The sequence below is a fragment of the Chlamydotis macqueenii genome, chromosome 4, assembly GCF_036417535.1.
Source record: "Chlamydotis macqueenii isolate bChlMac1 chromosome 4, bChlMac1.mat, whole genome shotgun sequence".
In the NCBI taxonomy this organism is placed as follows: Eukaryota; Metazoa; Chordata; class Aves; order Otidiformes; family Otididae; genus Chlamydotis; species Chlamydotis macqueenii.
Genome location: NC_141559.1, coordinates 37,697,741 through 37,717,543, shown reverse-complemented (window position 1 = coordinate 37,717,543; position 19,803 = coordinate 37,697,741). Strand labels below are relative to the sequence as shown.

Here is a 19,803-nt window from a genome sequence, read left to right as displayed (position 1 = left end):
AGCAAATAACATAAAATTGTGTTTTAAAAGTATGCTAATGATTCAAAAACAACATGGTATGTGCAACATTAACCTGCATAATTGTACAGATCATTTAATGTTTTCATCATCTTACCTTTTGCTTCTCTCATATTACTGCTTTTACCTGTTGCTTATTTTTAGAAATATTGTCAGCTCTTTCAGGCAAGAACAGAGGTGTCCTATTCATACACAGAATACATAACATCAAATGGACCTCTGAGTAGTCTTTTACTATAAATAACCAGAGGAAATTGCAGCAGCTGCATTCAGTTCAGAACATACGTATAGATACATCACATAGATTGACTCATCTCAGTTAATACTGATGCTTTTTCTGCACAAGCCAAGAAATGATACCACAATTTCTGTTATTCTGCTCTTCAGTTACTGTGATTCTGATAGCTAAGGTATTTGAAGGCATTACTGTCAAGTAATATAATAGACCATGCACCTGCTGCTACACTATACATTAGCATGGGCGAGACCATTTCCTGAACCCCAGGCCGAGTTGCAGGGACTGTCTCACAACCACTTATCTGCCACTTTCATAGCAAAGGTATCTTGGAGTGAGCTATGAGAAAGAATCGAGTATCAAGCTAACACCTGTATTGGGGAGGTGATCAGGTTTTCTCTGCTCAAGCTTATTCTCTTACTACAGATGGACATCATCATAAGGAACAGAGCTGTGGTAGAATTAGGGCTATTTACACAGACCTTTTTCAAACAAGAGGAGCACAATGTAGTAAATGTTACAGTTACACAGGAATGCTCTTTAGACAGAGAATCTTAAATCTATTATACTCATCTTTAAAACAAACCTGTGAAGCATTTAGCATTAGGAATCTCTATGATTATTCATGCATGAGAATCATCTAACCTGTGGAAGGACTCTGTATATAGCATTGCCACACTGCGTGACCACCAGATCTCTGTCAAATATTATGTGAAAAGGAAAGGCCTTGCAGAAAGTATAGGGACTGATGCGAGACTCTTGGGTACCATTTTCTTCAAATCTGTCAAGGTCTTCATAGTAGTCCTCTTCTTTAGACTCTTTTTCTTCAATTAAAAACTGAATGTGGTCACATTCCTCATTTCTCTGTTGAATAACCTAGAAAAATGAAGGAAAAAATTAAAAACTAAAAACTCTGCTACTCATAATAACTGGAATGCTACTATGAAGACAGGAGCACATTTAGAGCAGAAAGATAAATTCAAGAATGATATTTGCAGCCTGAAAAATATTATACTTTAGTAAGTATTTCTGATTTTAGAGAACCTTTATAATTCCAGGTGAATAATTATGCCTTTGCTTAGCCACAGTTGTTCTTTGCATGAACAACATACTGAAGATCACTCAAATACAATTTGTAAAGCCTGAGTGAAATGCACATCCTGAAATCAGGGGTCAAGGCTCAGGTTATGCTTGCTTCTACCCGTATGTGCCAGGAAACAGGACTCTCCCCTCCCCTTGAATGAACACGTGGCAAATCTTGAATTACACAGACCACTTGAATCCTTATTTTGATGAAAGCTGTTTGCAAGGTCTATAACACAACAGCACCAATGCTGACCAGAGGATGGGAATGTCACAGTCAGACAGAAGAAAGGTGGATGGAGCAGATGTTTGAAGATACAGTCCTTACACATTCAAGCAGTGATGACTGCAAGATCAGGATCAACAGATAAAAATAAAAGCAATGACAACCTTCTCCAAGCTGCATTCCATATTAAATGAAATCACAGCAAAATCAGAGTCACCTACATCAGTTGAATCTCAAATAAATGCCTTGAATATAGCATTTCACACTTCAGTAATTTTACTCAAAGTTAATAAAAATTAAGAAATTAATAGGGAATATTTTATTTGCAGTGAGAGTCATGTATTGGAGTATAATTAAAGCTAATAACTGATAGAATAACATAATTTACTTTGAGAGACTAAATTCACCTCTTCTCAAGCCTAATTAGATTTAATGACTGGAACAGAACAATTCTATTTACACAGTATTGTTTAGCGGCAACTTTCTGGAACACGTTGCACCTACTCTCATGTAAAGTCTGATCCTAAAGCCACCGAAGCAAAAAAACACTTCTTAAAATCTCTACTACATCCTGATTCTGCCCTTTACACATAGTCTAACCAAAGAAATTTACAGTTACAATACAAAACCAGAATGGATATGCACAAACACTGCACTTCCTCTCTAAGACATTTAGTTTATTAATATGACATAAGAGTTTATTATTTCTCCTCCACAACTGTCAGCCTTGCTAGCTGATTGGCTGGGGAGTGCTGATTCCTTTATTTGTTCCTATGCAAATGGAGTACTGTAAAACAACAAACCAATATTTTATTGCTAAATGATGTTTCATTTAAGAAGGTAGTGTTCCTTGATCGCCTTAAGAAAGCTACTGATTCATACATAAATTCATCCATAAACTCTCTCAGCACCTTTCCTATGAGGACAGGCTGAGAGGGGCTGTTCAGCCTGGAGAAGAGGAGGCTCTGGGGAGACCTAATAGCGGTCTTCCAGTACCTCAAGGGGGCCTACAAGAAAGATGGGGAGAGGCTGTTCAGTAGGGCCTGTTGTGATAGGACGAGGGGTAATAGTTTTAAAATAAAGGAAGGCAGATTCAGACTTGATATAAGGAAAAAATTTTTTACAATGCGAGTTGTAGAACCCTGGAACAGGTTGCCCAGAGAGGTGGTGGATGCCCCATCCCTGGAAACATTCAAGGCCAGGATTGTTGAGGCTCTGAGCAACCTGATCTATTCGGGAATGTCCCTACTCCTTGCAGGGGGGTTGGACTAGATGACCTTTGAAGGTCCCTTCCAACTCTAACCATTCTATGATTCTATGATTCTAAATAACTTTCCATTGGATATGTAATTCCATTTTGTCTTTTCTGCTCACATCATTTATGCATGACCTAACCTTCTTATTTCATCCACTTTGTCAGCAAATTTAAAACGAGCACTTCTGGCCATTAACGTAACATGTTAAATTCTGTCCCTTCACCCTTGTACCTACAGATCCAGTCTAACTGGACAGATACTTACCTGGCATAAAGACCTGCCCTAGATACCCTGCAGTAAGCTTAACTAGAATATTGAGTATGAAATAGAAATCCTCTATTGTTTCATTCTGCAAGTGAATTTTGCAAGTCACAGAATTTCAGTGTCATTTAAATATTGTTGAAGAAGCCCCTGTTAAATATTTGACAACAAAAGTTCAGTGACAGAAGAAAAAAAGCCAGGAATCAAGTCTAATTCTTCCTCCGTCTGTGGTCTTAGCTGCTTAAATGATATCTGTTCACCATATCTAAGAGCTCAATCACTATAATAACTGCAGCAAAAAACTGAAGGGAAAAATCTTGCTGCTGATTTCAAAGAGAATATATAACATCTAACTGCTAACCTGCCTGCTTTCCAGGAGATGTATCTTCAGATCTTGTCCTTGCTTAGCCAAGTGAAAAGTCACACGAATATTTCAGGGAAAGACAATTCAGAAAACAGTTATTTTTAAATTACTTTGTGGTTTAACATATTTAGTGAGCTTCACACAAGATATTAAACCAAACAATACCACTCTGATACAGCGTGTATAACGAACACATGCTATCTGTTAAACTTTCACTGAGGTATCTACAAGACAAGACTCAATTCTACAGATAAGAGCATGTCCCCAGGATGCACTCATATCTCAGCGTGGGGGAGGGACAGAATGTCCTCGGACAGAGATCTTTTTCCATCAGATTGTGAAGATTAATACCAAGTCAGGTTTTTGCCATTTAAAGGTCAATAAAGGATTAAATTCTTGATCTCTACTGATCAAAACCGACTATGCAATGCTACTGGACAAATTTCACTGCGGCAGTTTCAGGGTGATCCTGAGGCATAGCAGTTCACTGTGGTAATGGTACCACTCTTAGCTTTGCACACCCAAAGTTAAAACTGCAGGGATGTCTCCACCTGGCAACTGCTTTCAAGGTAGAGACTCTCACTGCAGCGTACCTCTGAGCCTGGAGCTAGTGAAGTTTCCTGCTGCCCTTGAGTCAGAATTACAGGCTGATTATGCTCCGTGATTGACTTATCTTCATACACAGTTAGCATTTTAATGTATGGATCAGTACTGCTTGTCCTTCATAACTAGTACCTATGTAGATTTTACTGACTTTGGTTTTTTATATTGTCATTAGTATTGAGACAGTCAGAAATGACCATCTTGTCTAGGATTTCCCCTGGCCTTTTCTCATTTGATACTGCAAACCATCTTCGCTGTCTAAAAGCAAGATTTTGGTAGTCTGCACTCAGGTAATTACAGAACCGCAGAAGTCTTTTTTTCCCAACAGATATTTGGGGTTTGTAGGGTTGTACAACATTCTTCGTTGACCTGTACCATTTGTAGCCTTGAGGGAGTCTCTGTCCTGACTTCATCTCCATAGGTCACCCTCATTGATACACAAACCACCTCTGACAAGTGAAGCAAGACAAGGCATAGCCAGAAGGCTGCTAACAGAGATCTCCTGCCAAAGCTGGTCACCAGCACCATGAAGATTTTCAGTTCTCATACTGCAACTGGCAGAACTTAAATATTCTTAGTGTGTTCTCAAAGTCAGTAACAATTGTTGAGACAATACCTGCTGCAAAAAAATGATATAGTCTTAGCTCTATTTACCTAAAAATGGCTTACCTTATCAGGAAAGATAAGGCAAATTGGATTTGAACCAATTAATCAATTAATGTCAACCTAAGCTTTCCTGAACTATTCAACTGGAATTGTGAATCCAATTTCAAAACAAATTGCCTTTCTTTCAGTGCTAACAGGGTTTAACAGAAACAAACTGAGACTTTTCCTTTTTTTTTTTTTTCTTGCCTTCAGCACACACATACCGTAAGTGTTAAAAGAAAAAGGCACATTTCCTGAAGGACACCATTCTGGAAAAAGATAGCTCTAACATATTTCAGAAGAACACATGTATATATATATATATATATGTATGTATGTATAAAATTGTTCTGGGTGAAACTGCAGAAAGGTGATAAAATTAACCTTTTCTTTTTTCCATTTAGCTCTCTCTCCACCCAAAGAAACAACTTGTGACAAAACATGAACAATGTGTTTTTCTCAATATTTATTTTTCCTCTTGTGATCATGAGATTTCTTAGGTTTTTTTGCAGGTTGAGGAAGGTGATCTTTCCCCTCTACTCAGCACTGGAGAAGCCACATCTGGAGCGCTGTGTTCTGTTGTGGACTTCTCAGTACAAGAGAGACAGGGAGCTACTGGAGACAGTCCAGTGAAGGGCCACTATGATTAAGGCACTGGAGCATCTCTCATAAGAGGAAAGGCTGAGATAGCTAGCACTGTTCAGCCTGGAGAAAAGAAGGCTCAGAAGGATCTTAGCCATGTGTACAAATATCTGAAGGGAGGGTGCACAGAGGACAGAGCCAGGCTCTTTTCAGTGGTGTTTGGTGCCAGGACAAGAGGCAATGGGCACAAACTGAAACATAAGAGGTTCTATCTGAACATCAGGAAACATTAATAGTTGACCTTTGGAGTAACGGAGGGAGACTTTCATTGTCAGTGTGAATAGGCTGCAAATTTTGTCACTCTCATCTTATAGAAACAAGTAGCTGATTATCCTCTGCTTAAGCGCCACTGAAGTTTGTGAGTAACCTGTGGAGTATAGCACTACTTAATGTCATTGAAGGTGTCAAAAGCTGGGCTTTATTAACCAGCAGAGACACGAAAAAGTTCTGGGTTGAGGGCACATGACTTTCTAATAGGGACTAGGGAAAAAACAGGGTAACAGACAAAATAAAATACAGAAAATACGCACTTTCTTCAGTTTAGAGGTAATACTAATTTTTAGGCACCTATGTGCTTTTGGCTCAGTCTGGAAGAATAGTTTGGATTTAAATTAAACTTTGTGCACACTTACAATAGGTTTGACCAATACTATTAAATTTCTATTTAATTACAGTGTAGCAATAAAATTTCCAGAAAAGCCTAACAAAGAAATTAAAATGAGAAGTAAATTTAGAAACAATACTTAAAACTCTTTGGAACACATTTTTTTTGTGAGAAGTCCTAGACTGATATCAGTACTGTCCAATACAAACTTTTCAACAAAGAGAGGAATTTAGATTGAGGACATAGTTTGTCAAAAGTTTTTTCTGGTAGATGCTCTGCACAGCCCCACTCATGACTTCTGTCTCTGCAGGAGCCCTTGACTATGCTGGCAGAACTCTCTCTGATAGATAGAACCACATGAAGGAACAGATGTGGGTAAAAAACAACCCAGAAAAAAAAAAAAACCCTGTTATTTTGAACCAAGTTCATTTCCTCAGTCTAGTTTATTTTATAGCTTCACAACAGCTGGAGAGACACAGCTGAAGAAGCTGTGTAGGACAAGCTTGAGCAGTAAGAGAAGGGGGACTGTGTAAGCTGCTGCTACCAAAAGAAATGCTTGTCAAGCAACAGCTTCAGCCCTCTTGCAGCCAACTTTCCAACATGGTCCTCCTTACCTGTCTCAACACTTCAAATAAACAGGGACCTAAGAGGAGGATTGTTTTCATTCTGTTGCATCCTTCCGTATCTTGATTTCTAACACCTGCTGTAAAAGTTTGAACTATGGATTTCTACAAAGTAGAACATAAACAAGGACATCAAGTATATCACTATCACTATACAGAACTAGCCACCCACTACAAACCTGAGCTAGCTTATAACAAGAAACCTAGAAGGCAAGTACTCCAATATAGCTGTACAAATACCTTTGTCATTGGGTTCCTTGTAAATCTCTTATCTGAGCAAGATCATGTTTTTGTGATACACTCATGAAGCTGGAACTGATTTTCTGGGCAAGTACACAATGAAATCATGCTACAAATGTCATATGACTAGGGAAGAGTTAAAAATCAAAAGAATGCTTGCTGTACCTGCTTAGATTCTTTTCTACTTGATGAAGAGTATTTTATATCAGTTGAAATATTTCTAACACCAAAAAGCTTTTATTTGCTGTTTTTCCCCAGATATACCTGCACCTTGGATCAAGCTCTGATTTTATACCATGACATATGCAAGGCCTGATCAATTAAATCTTTCTGTTGCTCTGTAAGGACACAAAGCAGAAGCCTCTTTCCCATTTCACAAGTGACTTAATACACATGATTTTATGTGAACTCTGTGACTGAGGAACATTTTTCCAGTTTTGGGGCTGTAGGTGTATATCCAACCAGACTCCCATGGAATGGTAGTATGAGACCCACAAACACACCTTGGTTCCACGAAGGACCTGGCATGCAGGCTGGGAGGAAAACACTCTGCTTGCCAGTCAGGCCTCATCAACACACATCAGTCTCCCAGTTTGCACATAGATGAAGAATTTAGGACACAGAGACAAAATGTCCATGTTCTCACAGAACACAGTAGATAATAAGAAATATATGCCAAATATAAAGTAAAAAGGAAAAAAAGAAGCACCCAAAATAACCCAGTACCTACTTTCTGTACATGTCATCTCCTTCTTTGAATAAAGGGACATTGTTCTGAACTGTTTCTGATTGGATCTGCTTGCAAATTAGTTCTGGCCTTCTCAGCACATGGCTGACCTGACCTTAAAGCAACACAAATGATGATGGCTTTTCCTGAGTCAGTACTGATGCCACTGCTTCACTGAGGACAGCACAATAAAAATGATTGATTGCCACCACTTCACTTGGATTTTCTTGATTACGTCCTAGTAACATAAACTTCCAATGTGTTACATCCCTTCAACATTACCTTCATATCTATTTCTGTACCGTGGATCTGTTGAGCTACTGTTTTGATGATTCCAATGACAATATCCTGGAGACCTTCTCTTTCAGAATAGTAATGCAGAATGAGTCCCTTCCCCTTATCCGCATCAGTGCATCTAAAGGAAGGGGCTCGCATACCCGGGTAAATAGTAGCAAGGTGGTCATGCAAAGCATCCAGGTTCTGGAAGAAGAGATTAAAAACATGATTATAAGGCATTCACTTATTAGTTCTGATGGAAGAAAGTACATACATATTGTATCTAATCTGAACATCTCCTTTCTCCTACTGCTCACACTCCCTGTACATTTGCCTTATTATTTGTAGAACTGTCATCATAGCAGGCTTTTCACATAGCTTGCAATGTTCTTTTCATCTCCTGTGGCAATATTTGGACAATGGTTGGCATCAAAATTAGCACTATTAAAAATTACTCCAGGTAGTAAGAATTCATGCTTGACTATGCTGTATTTTGAAAGACTCCAGTGACTACAGACCTTATGTGTGTTTCTCAATCCTGTACCTCATCCATTTTCATCCCTTCCAAATTCTAGTCCCTATATCTCCTCTTCAGATGTGAATTTAGCTGTCAGATACAAATACACATGTCTGAATAAACATGATTTTTTTTCCTTATTCTCAATGAAACAGGCTACTTCTGACATCATAACAGTCAACACAAGTTTACAGGGCCTGACAAAGTCTTTTTAAAGTAAAGATTCAAATGATTAAAAGATGAACCTCAAATATGTATTTTCTTTGAGAATAACTGAAAAAATCCACAGAATACATAGAACATATCACAGCTGCTGTAATAATGTTTCAGAACAGGTTATTCAAGAAAGTGAAGAGTCTATTTTTCCAGCTGATATCCTGGACGTCTTACACATTCAACTTTAAATTTTCACCAAATTGCTATCAAGAGAGGAAAGCTAAATGATAAATTGATAGGCATATCAAATAAGGACATTAAAGAGAACAATGAGATAAAAATCACACTTGGAACACAACACTAGCTCTGTCTTTATCACGAAGCAATTACCAAGGCTCCAGTTTGCTACTTGCTGTATATTTAATATAGAAAGAGCTACCTAGAGCAACCTTGCTGGATAGTCTTGCAACCGACATAATTATTTACCTGTGTTTTAAAATTCATACAACTTCTCTACATATTAAGTCTAGACCATTACTGCATATTTTAAATGTTGTTCTCCCACCCTGCCCAGGTAACTGCTAGCACCAGGCTTTGCATATTGTTTTCCGCCAGCAGCAGCAGTGAGGTGAAAATATTTTCAGTGTGCTGTCTGGGCCATTCTCCACCTTTCATGAGCATCTGCTGATCATCAAATTTGTGGAAGCATATTGAACTTGATTTCCTGTGAGCTGTGAAGTGCTCAAACAGCTGTCTCTTCTCCTGGGAGGCCTCCAGAGGAAATGAGACTCTTAGAAATGAATTCCGTAGGATGCACTCAGCCTGGAACTTCCTCCTTCAGTTTTTCAGTTTGTTTCAAATTCATGTTTTTGTTGCTATATCAACACCTCCAAATTAAAACCTGAAGAGGCAACAATCTGGGAGTTAATTAATTTCAGCTGTTAGTGGGCATTCAACTGCAAAAAGCATAATGCTTGAAGGCAAATTCTGTAAGAACTTTGCAGGGTTCAAGACAATGAAATTGGAAGAGACTGCTTTGAAAGAGTGTGGATGAGAAAAGATCGAGAGAGCTGACTGGCTCCAAGGAAGTGCCCCACAATCTCTTTAATCAAGTGCAGAACTGCTCTTTCAGTACACATGCCTCAGAAACAGTAGGGATGCACTGAGCTTTTGGAAAAAAAATCTTAAGGACATACATGGGAAAAGACAATAATCTTCCAGTTACACAGTCATAGACACCTGAAACATTTCAAAAGCAGTTTGTTATGGGAAATGGCCAATGTCAAGGATAGAATTTTTATAAGACGGTTGTCTATTTATTAATATTTAAGTCTGTCACAAGTGTTGCTAAGAAATGGCGGTAGCCTCATTCTACAAGACCACTTTGCCATCCTACTGCCCCATTACTGACTTTGTCCAAGAAGTGTCACAAGCGAGCCCACGTGATATGCCCTTCAGTCTTGACTCTCTCATCATCCAGAGTGGGGGACTTGCCCCAGGATATATTGTAGCTGCTTTCTAGCCCCCATTGTGCCTTTTCTCCCTGTGTGTAGACTATAGGGTGAGCAAAGAGTTGATTGCATTCAGAACCTTGCTACCACACATAGTCAAGAAGCAGCAGAGATGTGCTTCTAGGCCAAGAAGCTGAAATCACTCCCAGATCCTGTCATTTGGACATTGTCATTGTCACTCTCACTTCTATTTTTCGTTGTATTTGATCCATTCTGAAGTGATACCTTAGCTTCTGGAAGAACAAATGTGTCTTTTTTCCTACTTTGTTCACCTGCTGTGGGTGATGTGCAGCCACGTACAGATAATACTGGGTTCAGCTCTCTCCCTAGACTGCTCAGAGGTATGCCAGAGCTTGTGCTGGGACCAGAGACACTAATTCTAGAGCTCTGTAGAGCAGTGATCAGCTCCATGGTGAAACACAAAGGGATCTTGATGCAAAACAAGCGGTGATACTAAATTAGGCACATCCAGGCCTGCCCAAAAGCAGAAGAGTTGTGACTGGCACCTGAAATACAAAGATATGCTCTCTGTGGTACAGAGCATCCGGAAACTTTTTTAAAAGAGGAATTAGTCCCCTGAAATGTATTGCACTGCAATTATGAACAACTAAATAGCCATGTAAATGATTCCCCAAATGAGAGAACTAACTGCTACTTCAATGTTTTATTTTAATTAAGCAGAAATCTACTGAACATAATGTAAAAGCACACTTCGGGTTTCTTAGGAAGTACCTCTTTTCACACTGCTTCTCTTTGTCACAGTGTCTTTCAGTACAATTTGCATTTTTCCAGGCCTGTGTATTTCATAGAAAATATATAGATTTAGTTGCCCTATCTTTTTTCCCATTCGTGAAGCTTGAAGTACCTGTGTTTCATCTATGAATAAACTAAATTTTCTCTGAGATGTCAGGGGAAACAGAACATAAACATGAGATTTATTTCCACATGCTTTAAAAAGCTGCAGCCCTCAATTATTTTGTATATCCTTGACTCAGTACAGATTTCAAGAAGCACCTTTTGGAACTCGATTATGTATTTTAAGAATTTGACAAAAGTTCAGCACATTAAAACCAGTCTGCACCTATTTTTGTAATAGGTATAGGAATGGTTTCCTGACCTAATTTGACTGCTGGATGATGCAAAATTAATAAATAATGGATAATGTTTATTTTCCATCATAATAAAAAGCTAAAAAGTACACTTCTGGCACAGCTGCTAATACATTAGTCCTGTTAAAATTTACAGAAGTATATAATAGCCAATGTCATCTGTTAGCACTGAAATTCAAACAAAGCAGCTCAAAATACTGTCATTAGAAGAATATGAATGTATGCTGTTCATGCTTTTATAGAGGTTTGGTGTGGACTACAAATGTGTGCAGTCTTTTCACCATCATACATGGTAAGGAATGGAAAGAGAAGTATACTACAGGGAAAAGGAGATGAGGAAAAGGAATAGGGAAGGACTGGCCCATCTATGTGTACCTGAACTGATGGAGCAATGGGCCAGCTACATCTTTTTTTTCCTCCTCCTCTATTTTTGCTCAACCCTAACAACAATTTCAGTATATGAGTCATCTTTTAAAATTATATTTATTTGAAGGCTTGCTTTGAGGGCAGCCTGTGAATGAAGCTACGAAATATAAAAGATGTCACATCTCATAGACAGACAACGGTATACGGATCACACACAGTATGCACATGCCGGAGCATACACACACCCTGTCTGTCTGCTCAGCAGTTACAGTCCATGGGATTTGTAAAAGAAATCTTGCTTGACTAAATCTAGGATGCTCTGGAATAATCCAGGTTTTGGGGCAGGCAGTGAGACATAGAAGTAAACATTCTAGTAATCCAGCAAACTATGTACTCTGCTCTTTTCATTTATTATTGCTAGAGAGATTTTAAGGGAATAGATGACCAGAGGTTGTAAATTTCCAGTGCAAATCAATTGAGATTTGACACTCGGCTTTTGGGCAATCTCCCATGAAATCTTAAATCAGTTCAGTGTTTTTAAACTCATTACAGCACACAGTTCTCTCCAAGAGTGACATATAACACAAATCTTAAATCCAAACTGTTTTTTTGAAGTGAACAATTTTCAGGTGACAAAAAAGGGAAGCCCATTTTTTCTAGAAATCACACTTTAGAGAAGTCACTACATTTCTTCCATGCTACTGAAAAATAGTTTTCATTTTGTTTTGTTTTACAGTGTGGTATCACACTGCTCTGCAGTTTTAGGAAAGCACAGAAATTGACTTAAACACTGCTGCTCTATCCCACCCTCAGTTCCTGGATGAAGGATAATGTCTTAGAGATAAGCTGTGTATGAGCCCTAGCTATGTACATAATGTACAACTAGAAATAACCAGTATCTATAATTAGTCAAAGAAAACTTGGGAGAAGAAATATCCTACAAATCTGAAGACCACATTTTCTCTTAGCATAAATAAGGTAAGTCTTTTTACTTAACACACAGGAACAATTTGAATTGGTAGGTTTTTTCATGTCTCTCATACTCCATACTTTTGTTACATATGAAAACTTCTATTAAAAACAATTTTTTGGAATTTCAAATGAAATTCCAGATTTCTGAATGCCTCTGTAACCACAGCTTACCTGCCTTCTCACTCATTTTTTATGAAATTGAACAGTTAGATATGCTATGGGAAAATTATTACTCTATCAGGCAACTGGGAAGCAAAGAGAACAAAAATGCAAAAATGGCTGAACAGTGGAAAGCTCTATAGAATACAGATACCAAGGCAGAAACTTTTCAGACACCTCTCCACAAATAACTGGAGGATTTTACGGTACAACCTATGTCTCCAAATCTCAATCTAATCTGTGGACTAGATCATACTTCTGTCTGGTATCTGAAATAATTTGGCACAAAATTCTTACCTGCAAAAATTCTCTGACATTCGAGCCCAAGACACGTAGAATTGTATCATAGCCAGATTCTTGACAAAACACAAAAAACATCTTTCCAAACATTTGAAGAATTTCCCCAGCATTTAGATCTAGTTAAAAGAGGAAAATACGGTTCAGTTCAAACACTGCATTTCATTCAGTTTGCTTACTACTTTAGTGTCGTATTCATAAATAAGAAAGACAGTATCTAAACTCTACCCAGATCCAGCAGTAGGTCAAGAATACGAGAAAAACAAGATTCAGGGCCCACATAGCAAATGATGAGTATTCAATACAGGAATTTCATTAGGATTTACCAATTACCATTATGACTTCACTGCATTGTGCACTTCAAGCATGTATAGCAATTCAGATTTTGATACAGATAAGAAGTCACTACTTGAAAATAAGGGAACTTGGTTGTTAGTAGTGCTTGCCTCAGCGGAGTTAATTCTGGTTTATAATAGCATGAAAACACATCAGCCGCTCCAGTTCAACATAACTACTACAGTCATCATAGTCTTACGGGTTCTTGGCTAATTACTGAATCAGAACAAATTCACACCACATTTGGGTCTGCGGATAAAATAATGCTGATGGGCAGGATTCTACCTTTTAAATTCTAGACCAGAGCTACAATGACTGAATATGAATGTGACTCAAATCAATGGCAGATATGAAATGAGGTGTGCCCATGCCACAAACATTTCTGTAACTCAGCATGCTTGTTCAGCAGAGAGACCAAGGATTCATTCATAGGCTGCTCTTGCAGCAGTGGCTGAAACCTGGGTGTATGATCAAGGTAGTTTCAGTGGTATGTTATTTCATGGCTGCTTGTAACACTGGCCGTGCTCTGTAGATAAGGTGTGTTACTGCAGTTTAAGGTGTACCTATGACTTGGAATACTTCTGAAGTAATAAAAATCACTTAAAGGAATAAAAGGAATAAAAATAACTTAGATAATTTTTTTAAAAAATCTTTTCTTCTGAGATTTTAAAAAAATTCCCTCTTTGACCAGTACCCTGTTTTCACTTCTTCTGTGCTAAAACCTGTTTCTCTCTGCTATATGGATTTTTTGAGGGGGTGGGGGGGTTACCTTTTATGTGACGAATGGGCAAAGAAGATATCTGTATTACTTACTAAGGACCTTGCTTGCAGCTGCAACCAGATCATAGGTTTTAGAATCATCGTAAATTATTCTGACAAGAAACTGTCCTTCTTCATCCAGTTGTGCCTCCTTTCTAAAAATAAAATAGAACAAAATATTTTTGGTTGAGGGAGCAGCATCATATCGATAAATCAATCATATATTGTTACATATATATTTATGTATCATAACACATTTATATGTTACAATTATATATTGTTATATATATTTATATATATATATTCTACCTTTAAGAAGTTACTTAAGATAGAAAATTAGAAAGATTTTTTTCTAATAAAATTAGAAAACAATAATTAGCTGTGAGAAAATAAACATTATTTTTCAGTACAGAGACTCACAAAGAAGTTGCAGAACTAATAAACACGAAATTTGCATTTTAAAATAGGGGAATATCCAGTAATCCAGCGCCAGCTGGGCTCTTTAAACACTTTTTAAGCAAATGTTTTCAGTCCTTCCAATTTTGACTACACTTTATTTACAAAAAACACAGGATGTTTTCAACAACCACTTGCACATAACTTCAAAGACGAATCTAAAATCCAGATGCAGGTACCTGAACAAAAACCTTTTTTTTTTCCAGACTTCTGCACATACCCAGTAGACAGAAACAAAAAAAAGGACGCTAGGATTTTGTAAGGCCTTGTACTCATATTGCACGAGTTTGTCATAAGTAAAGTGTCACTACTTAGCTAAAGCACAACAAAAATATGTATTTTCTCACTAAACTAAACAATTCTCACCCCCAGGTTTAAGACAAGACTCATGCGTATGTCACATGCATGCTTACTACTGCTGCTAAGTAAAAAACCACAACAAACCAACTCCTTTGTTTTTCAGGATGATTTATTATTCTCTCCAACATGAACACTGAGTCAGCAGTTTGTCCAAAAGGCAGCACAACTCTGTAGGCTATTTTTTTTTTCCTGAGGAAAAGAAGCTGATATGGCTAGGCCATTAACTGCTGTGCCTTCCAAGCCTTGCATTTGACACAAGTGAGTTGCTAGGGCGTGGCCACAAGTGTCCTCCTTCCTCTGTTTTACCCCATGTGCTTCACACAGGAGCCAGGCCACTGGTGCTGCTGTGATGGCCGAGTCCCAGCTCCTGAGGACAAGGAGCATCTTCATGGGCAGATGGACCCCATGAGCTGAAGGGCCAGCTGCCCCGTGTGGCTGGTCCTGCTGCGTGCAGAGAATGCCAATGGACGTGGCTGCGACCCTGCTCTGTTGCAAGTGCAAGTCACATTCTGTACTTGCTCCTCAATCCTTGGCACATTCTACTTCAGCAGAGAGAGGGGGACATGCAGGGTGCACACTGTGGTCTTCAGTGAAGACATGCTCTGTTTGTTGAAGTCCTCATCCAGCAAAGGGACACAGCATTCTTTCTCAGTATATTTTTTATAATAGCTGTTCACCTTCTGTGATCTCACCTACAATGACTTTCTACAGAGACAATGTACTTGGCAGAAATAGTGCGAAAAGAGGAGACATTTCTAGGTACTCATGCTATAATTTATGTGCTTGGAATGTATTTTGGCTCAGCCAAACTGACATAATCATGGTATTTTTGCAGGTGGAGCATCACAGCTACCTCATTAAAAACAAAAGATCCTCTTTCATCTAAACATAGCTCTATGCAGAACACTTCAGAAAGACAAAAGAAAGGCAAAGAGGTAGAAAAGCCTAGAAGAGAATGACTTCTTACGTCACACCAAAAAAAAAAAAAAAAAATTAGTACAGGGAGTTCTTCAGAAAAAGCCTCAGAATTAGAAAAAACATCAAAAAGGCAGATTATGAAGTAGTTTTTTAATGAAAAACCAAGCATATATCATGCAAATCAGACATTCATAAACTCAGGACTAGAGTAATTATTTTTCTAACATACAAATGAAAGAGAACCATGAGTAAGAAATTATTGACTAGTACCATGGTAATGAAAAGCTTTTACCAGACTAGGACAGAAATCCTGCTTGAGATGAGGCTGAAACAGACAGTTTAAGAGCCAGTACCTGCTCTAAGTTTCTAATGGTCATTAGAAAAATTATTAACCTATGAAAAGTAAATTCGAAATCTACTATGTAAAATCCTACATCCTCTTTTATTTCAAAATCTTTGTCTCCATCAACATAACATGATCAACCGTCAATCAAAACAGAAGTCTTTTACTGAAACCTAATTTTCTAGAGCTGGTATAATTCATTTTTAAAATAAAAGAAAACAAAATACTAATGCCTGCACAACAATTCAAGCATTTACAGTTGTAGTGGAATTTTCCAGCCATACAAACAGAAACATTTTCTGTGTTACTCAAAGCGGAGAGGTGTCTGAGAATTAGGTATTCTTGTTCATCTTAAAACTGCTAGATGGCAAATGGTGCTGTTGATACGGCCTGATTCCAGTCTCATATGGTAGTACTCTATTGACCTAAATTAAATTACTTGTCATTTAACCCTCCAATTAGTAATTCATAAACTGTTAACTTATCAATGGAAGTCTGGAACCCATTATTTTCTTTTTCCTCTTCATCTTCCTTTAATCTTGCTTATCACGTTCTTACTGCTGATAAAAAAATTACACCATGTTGTTTTTATATTTCAAAAATGTATCTACTTTTTTTAATTAATTAATGAAAACTTGTAACTGCTACTTGACATATACATTTTTACACTCACTCGATGAATAGGCATAATGAGCTAAAACCAAGCTAAGCCATTTTCCCAAAGAAATACCACAAGGCTATAGAGGCACTGAGACTAAACATCCTATATAATTCTGTATAAAGGAAACATAATTCTCCATTCAATGGCATGCAAAAATTAGTAAACTTAATGTTTGGGTTTTTTTTTTCTTAAACTCTGTGGGAACTTCCCAAAATGAATGAAAGAATGGACACCAGCAAGAAGGACAAAACTGGTTGCAAGAGTGTGCTCAGAGATACAAAAAGATAAAGTACAGTATTATATTTTTTAAATAATCAATTACAATTATTTATTCATCACTTGAAGAAACAGTATACTTACAAAGAAGCAAGCAGGAATGCTATGTGTACACACAGTCCCCTAAAACACTCTCATTTTCACACTCCAAAATAGTTCTTCTGGTTCCCTTCCCAGGCCATTCTCCGAAAACTTCAGATCAGCCTGCAGGATATCAAGTCTCCCTGATTCCTGAAAACAGCTCCCATGCCACATATTCCTCCTGTTCCTAAGTAGGAGGGCAGCAGCAGTTATTAGTGGGAAACTTTGTCTTGAAGCATATAAGGGACAGTCAGGGACAAGAAGGTAGAGTTTATATTTCCTAAGAATTGAACTGAAATTAATATGAGAAACAAAAATAATCTTGATTTTTTGATTCTTGTAACATGATATGTAACTGGAAGTCAGATATAGTTTGGAGGGAAGTTTGCAAAGGTTGAACAAACTTTCCCACATCTCTGAAATGGTTTCTTTTAGTCTCTCTGATCTCAGCCAAACCACAAAGGATAACACACACATCTGGAAAACCAACGAACATCCTCAAAAATAATGCATGCTTGTACAATCCAGTAGACTCAGTTTTTGTGTGTGAGAATTTTTTCTATTAAAAATTGCCCCAGTTTGAACATGCTGGTTTCTCTTTCAAAACTTCTTACATCTCTTTCCAATGACATTGACTGGATCTTTTCCTGTTTCCTTCTCTGTGCCAAGCCATACTTCTTTTTTTCTTATTTTAATTGTCTTTAGTTTACTTTGTCAAAGTTCTTCTTCAATGCCTGCAGCTTCTCTGAGCCACCACTTTTTTAAATCCCCACTGGTTATTTCGATGCCTATTCCATTTAGAGTATTTTAGCTATTTTGTTTTTCTCCAGTATTCTCTAGATGCTTTGGATCACTTAGCAGCCATCTTCTCCGTATATTTGGATGAGGAGTTGGCTGGATGGCCACACTCAAAGAGTTGCAGTCAACAGCTCAATGTCCAAGTGGAGACCAGTGACGAGTGGCATTCCTCAGGGGTCCGTATTGGGACTGGTGCTCTTTAACATGTTTGTTGGTGACATGGGCAGTGGGACTCAGCAAGTTCACTGATGACACCAAGCTGTGTGGTGTGGTCGACATGCTGGAGGGAAGAGATGCCATCCAGAAGGACTGGCTGGAGAGGTGGGCCCGTGCAAACCTCATGAAGTTCAGCCAGGCCAAGTGCAAGGTTCTGCACATGGGTCGAGGCAATTTCAAGCACAAATACAGGCTGGGGGGAGAATGGATTGAAAGCAGCCCTGAGGAGAAGGACTTGGACGGTACTAGTGGACAAGAAGCTCAACATGAGCCAGCAATGCGCCCTTGCAGCCCAGAAAACCAACCACATCCTGGGCTGTATCAAGAGGAGCGTGGCCAGCAGGTCGAGGGAGGTGATTCTGCTCCTCTACTCCGCTCTGGTGAGACCCCGTCTGGAGTTCTGCATCCACCTCTGAAGCCCCCAACACAAGAAGGACATGGACAAGTTGGAGCAAGTCCAGAGGAGGGCCAGGAAGATGACCAGAGGTGGGGAGCACCTCTCCTCTGAAGACAGGCTGAGAGAGTTGGGGCTGTTCTGCCTGGAGAAGAGGAGGCTCCAGGGAGACCTTATAGCGGCCTTCCAGTACCTAATAAAGGGGCCTTACAAGAAAGATGGAGAAAAACTGTTTAGCAGGGCCTGTTGTGACAGAACAAGGGGCAGTGCTTCTAAAATAGGAGGTAGATTTAGACTAGCTAAAAGGAAGACATTTTTTACAAGGATGGTGAAGCACCGAAGAGGTTATCCAGAGAGGTGGTAGATTCCCCATCCCTGGAAACATTAAAGGCCAGGATGGATGGGACTCTGAGCAACCTGATCTGGTTGGAGATGTCCCTGCTCCTTGCAGGGAGGTTGGACTAGGTGACCTTTAAAGGTCTCTTCCAACCCAAACTATTCTATTATTCTATGGTTTGTTTTTCTGGGTTATTTTTCTGCTGGATGGATTTCCCTGTCTGCTTTATCACCTGGTCACAGACGTTGCTGTGCATACAGAACAATGTGTAGCCAGATGGAGTGACTGCAGTTCAGTGAAGTCAGCTGGAGCCTTTCACGTGCCACCAGTGAGCTGGGTCTGCAACTTTTGAAGCCTTTCTGCCTCCCTCAGTAATGTGACAGCAGTGAGAATTTCCAAAAGTCTTTCTCTCAGAAATATTTGATTAGCCTTAAGACTACATGTGATGGTGAAATGCTGCTGTGAGCTTATCCAAAATGGCCAATGCAATGTGAAAACCCTCGTATTTTTACAGAGGCAATTGTCCTTCAGCAAGTCTACAAATTGCGGGTCCTCTAATAAAATTGTTTCAGAGAGCATAGCATCACAGCTATCAGCACCAGAGAGGTTGACTACGATGTGACCATCAGCAGCCTAGGGAAGAGGACAGAGTCACTGAAATGTTCGTTCAGGTGAATGGGCAATCCCTAAATTGTTTCCTCATGGCTGCAGTTTTCTCACCTAATTAACTGACCCCTACCTGATCTATCAAACCTGCCTGCATTTACACTAAGGAACTGGTTCTACAACAAGGGCGACATGAAGAAATACATGATAGTGTTTTGAAAATTGTTAAAACCGATACTAAAAGTGAGGCTGCTTTCGAGCTGCTGTGGTTGGCTGTCCATCAACAGTAATTCCTCCAGTGTGACACAGCTGTTTTTAACTTTGATACCATGTATGAAAGCAAACCTGCCTATATGGAACAACAACGTATGG

The 19,803-nt window shown here is 38.8% G+C and overlaps 1 protein-coding gene across 2 annotated transcripts in view; it reads right to left on the bottom strand.

Moving 5' to 3' along the window:
* The window catches only part of GUCY1B1 (guanylate cyclase 1 soluble subunit beta 1), a 44,863-nt gene that overhangs the window by 13,605 nt on the left and 11,455 nt on the right, over positions 1–19,803 (bottom strand). For both annotated transcript variants that reach the window (XM_086746855.1, XM_086746853.1), the window contains 4 exons: positions 14,040–14,140; positions 12,891–13,009; positions 7,810–8,007; positions 899–1,129 (listed from right to left, as the gene is read on the bottom strand). In XM_086746855.1, the coding sequence (XP_086602981.1) occupies positions 899–1,129; positions 7,810–8,007; positions 12,891–13,009; positions 14,040–14,140 (649 nt within the window). The remainder of the gene's footprint in view (positions 1–898; positions 1,130–7,809; positions 8,008–12,890; positions 13,010–14,039; positions 14,141–19,803) is intronic.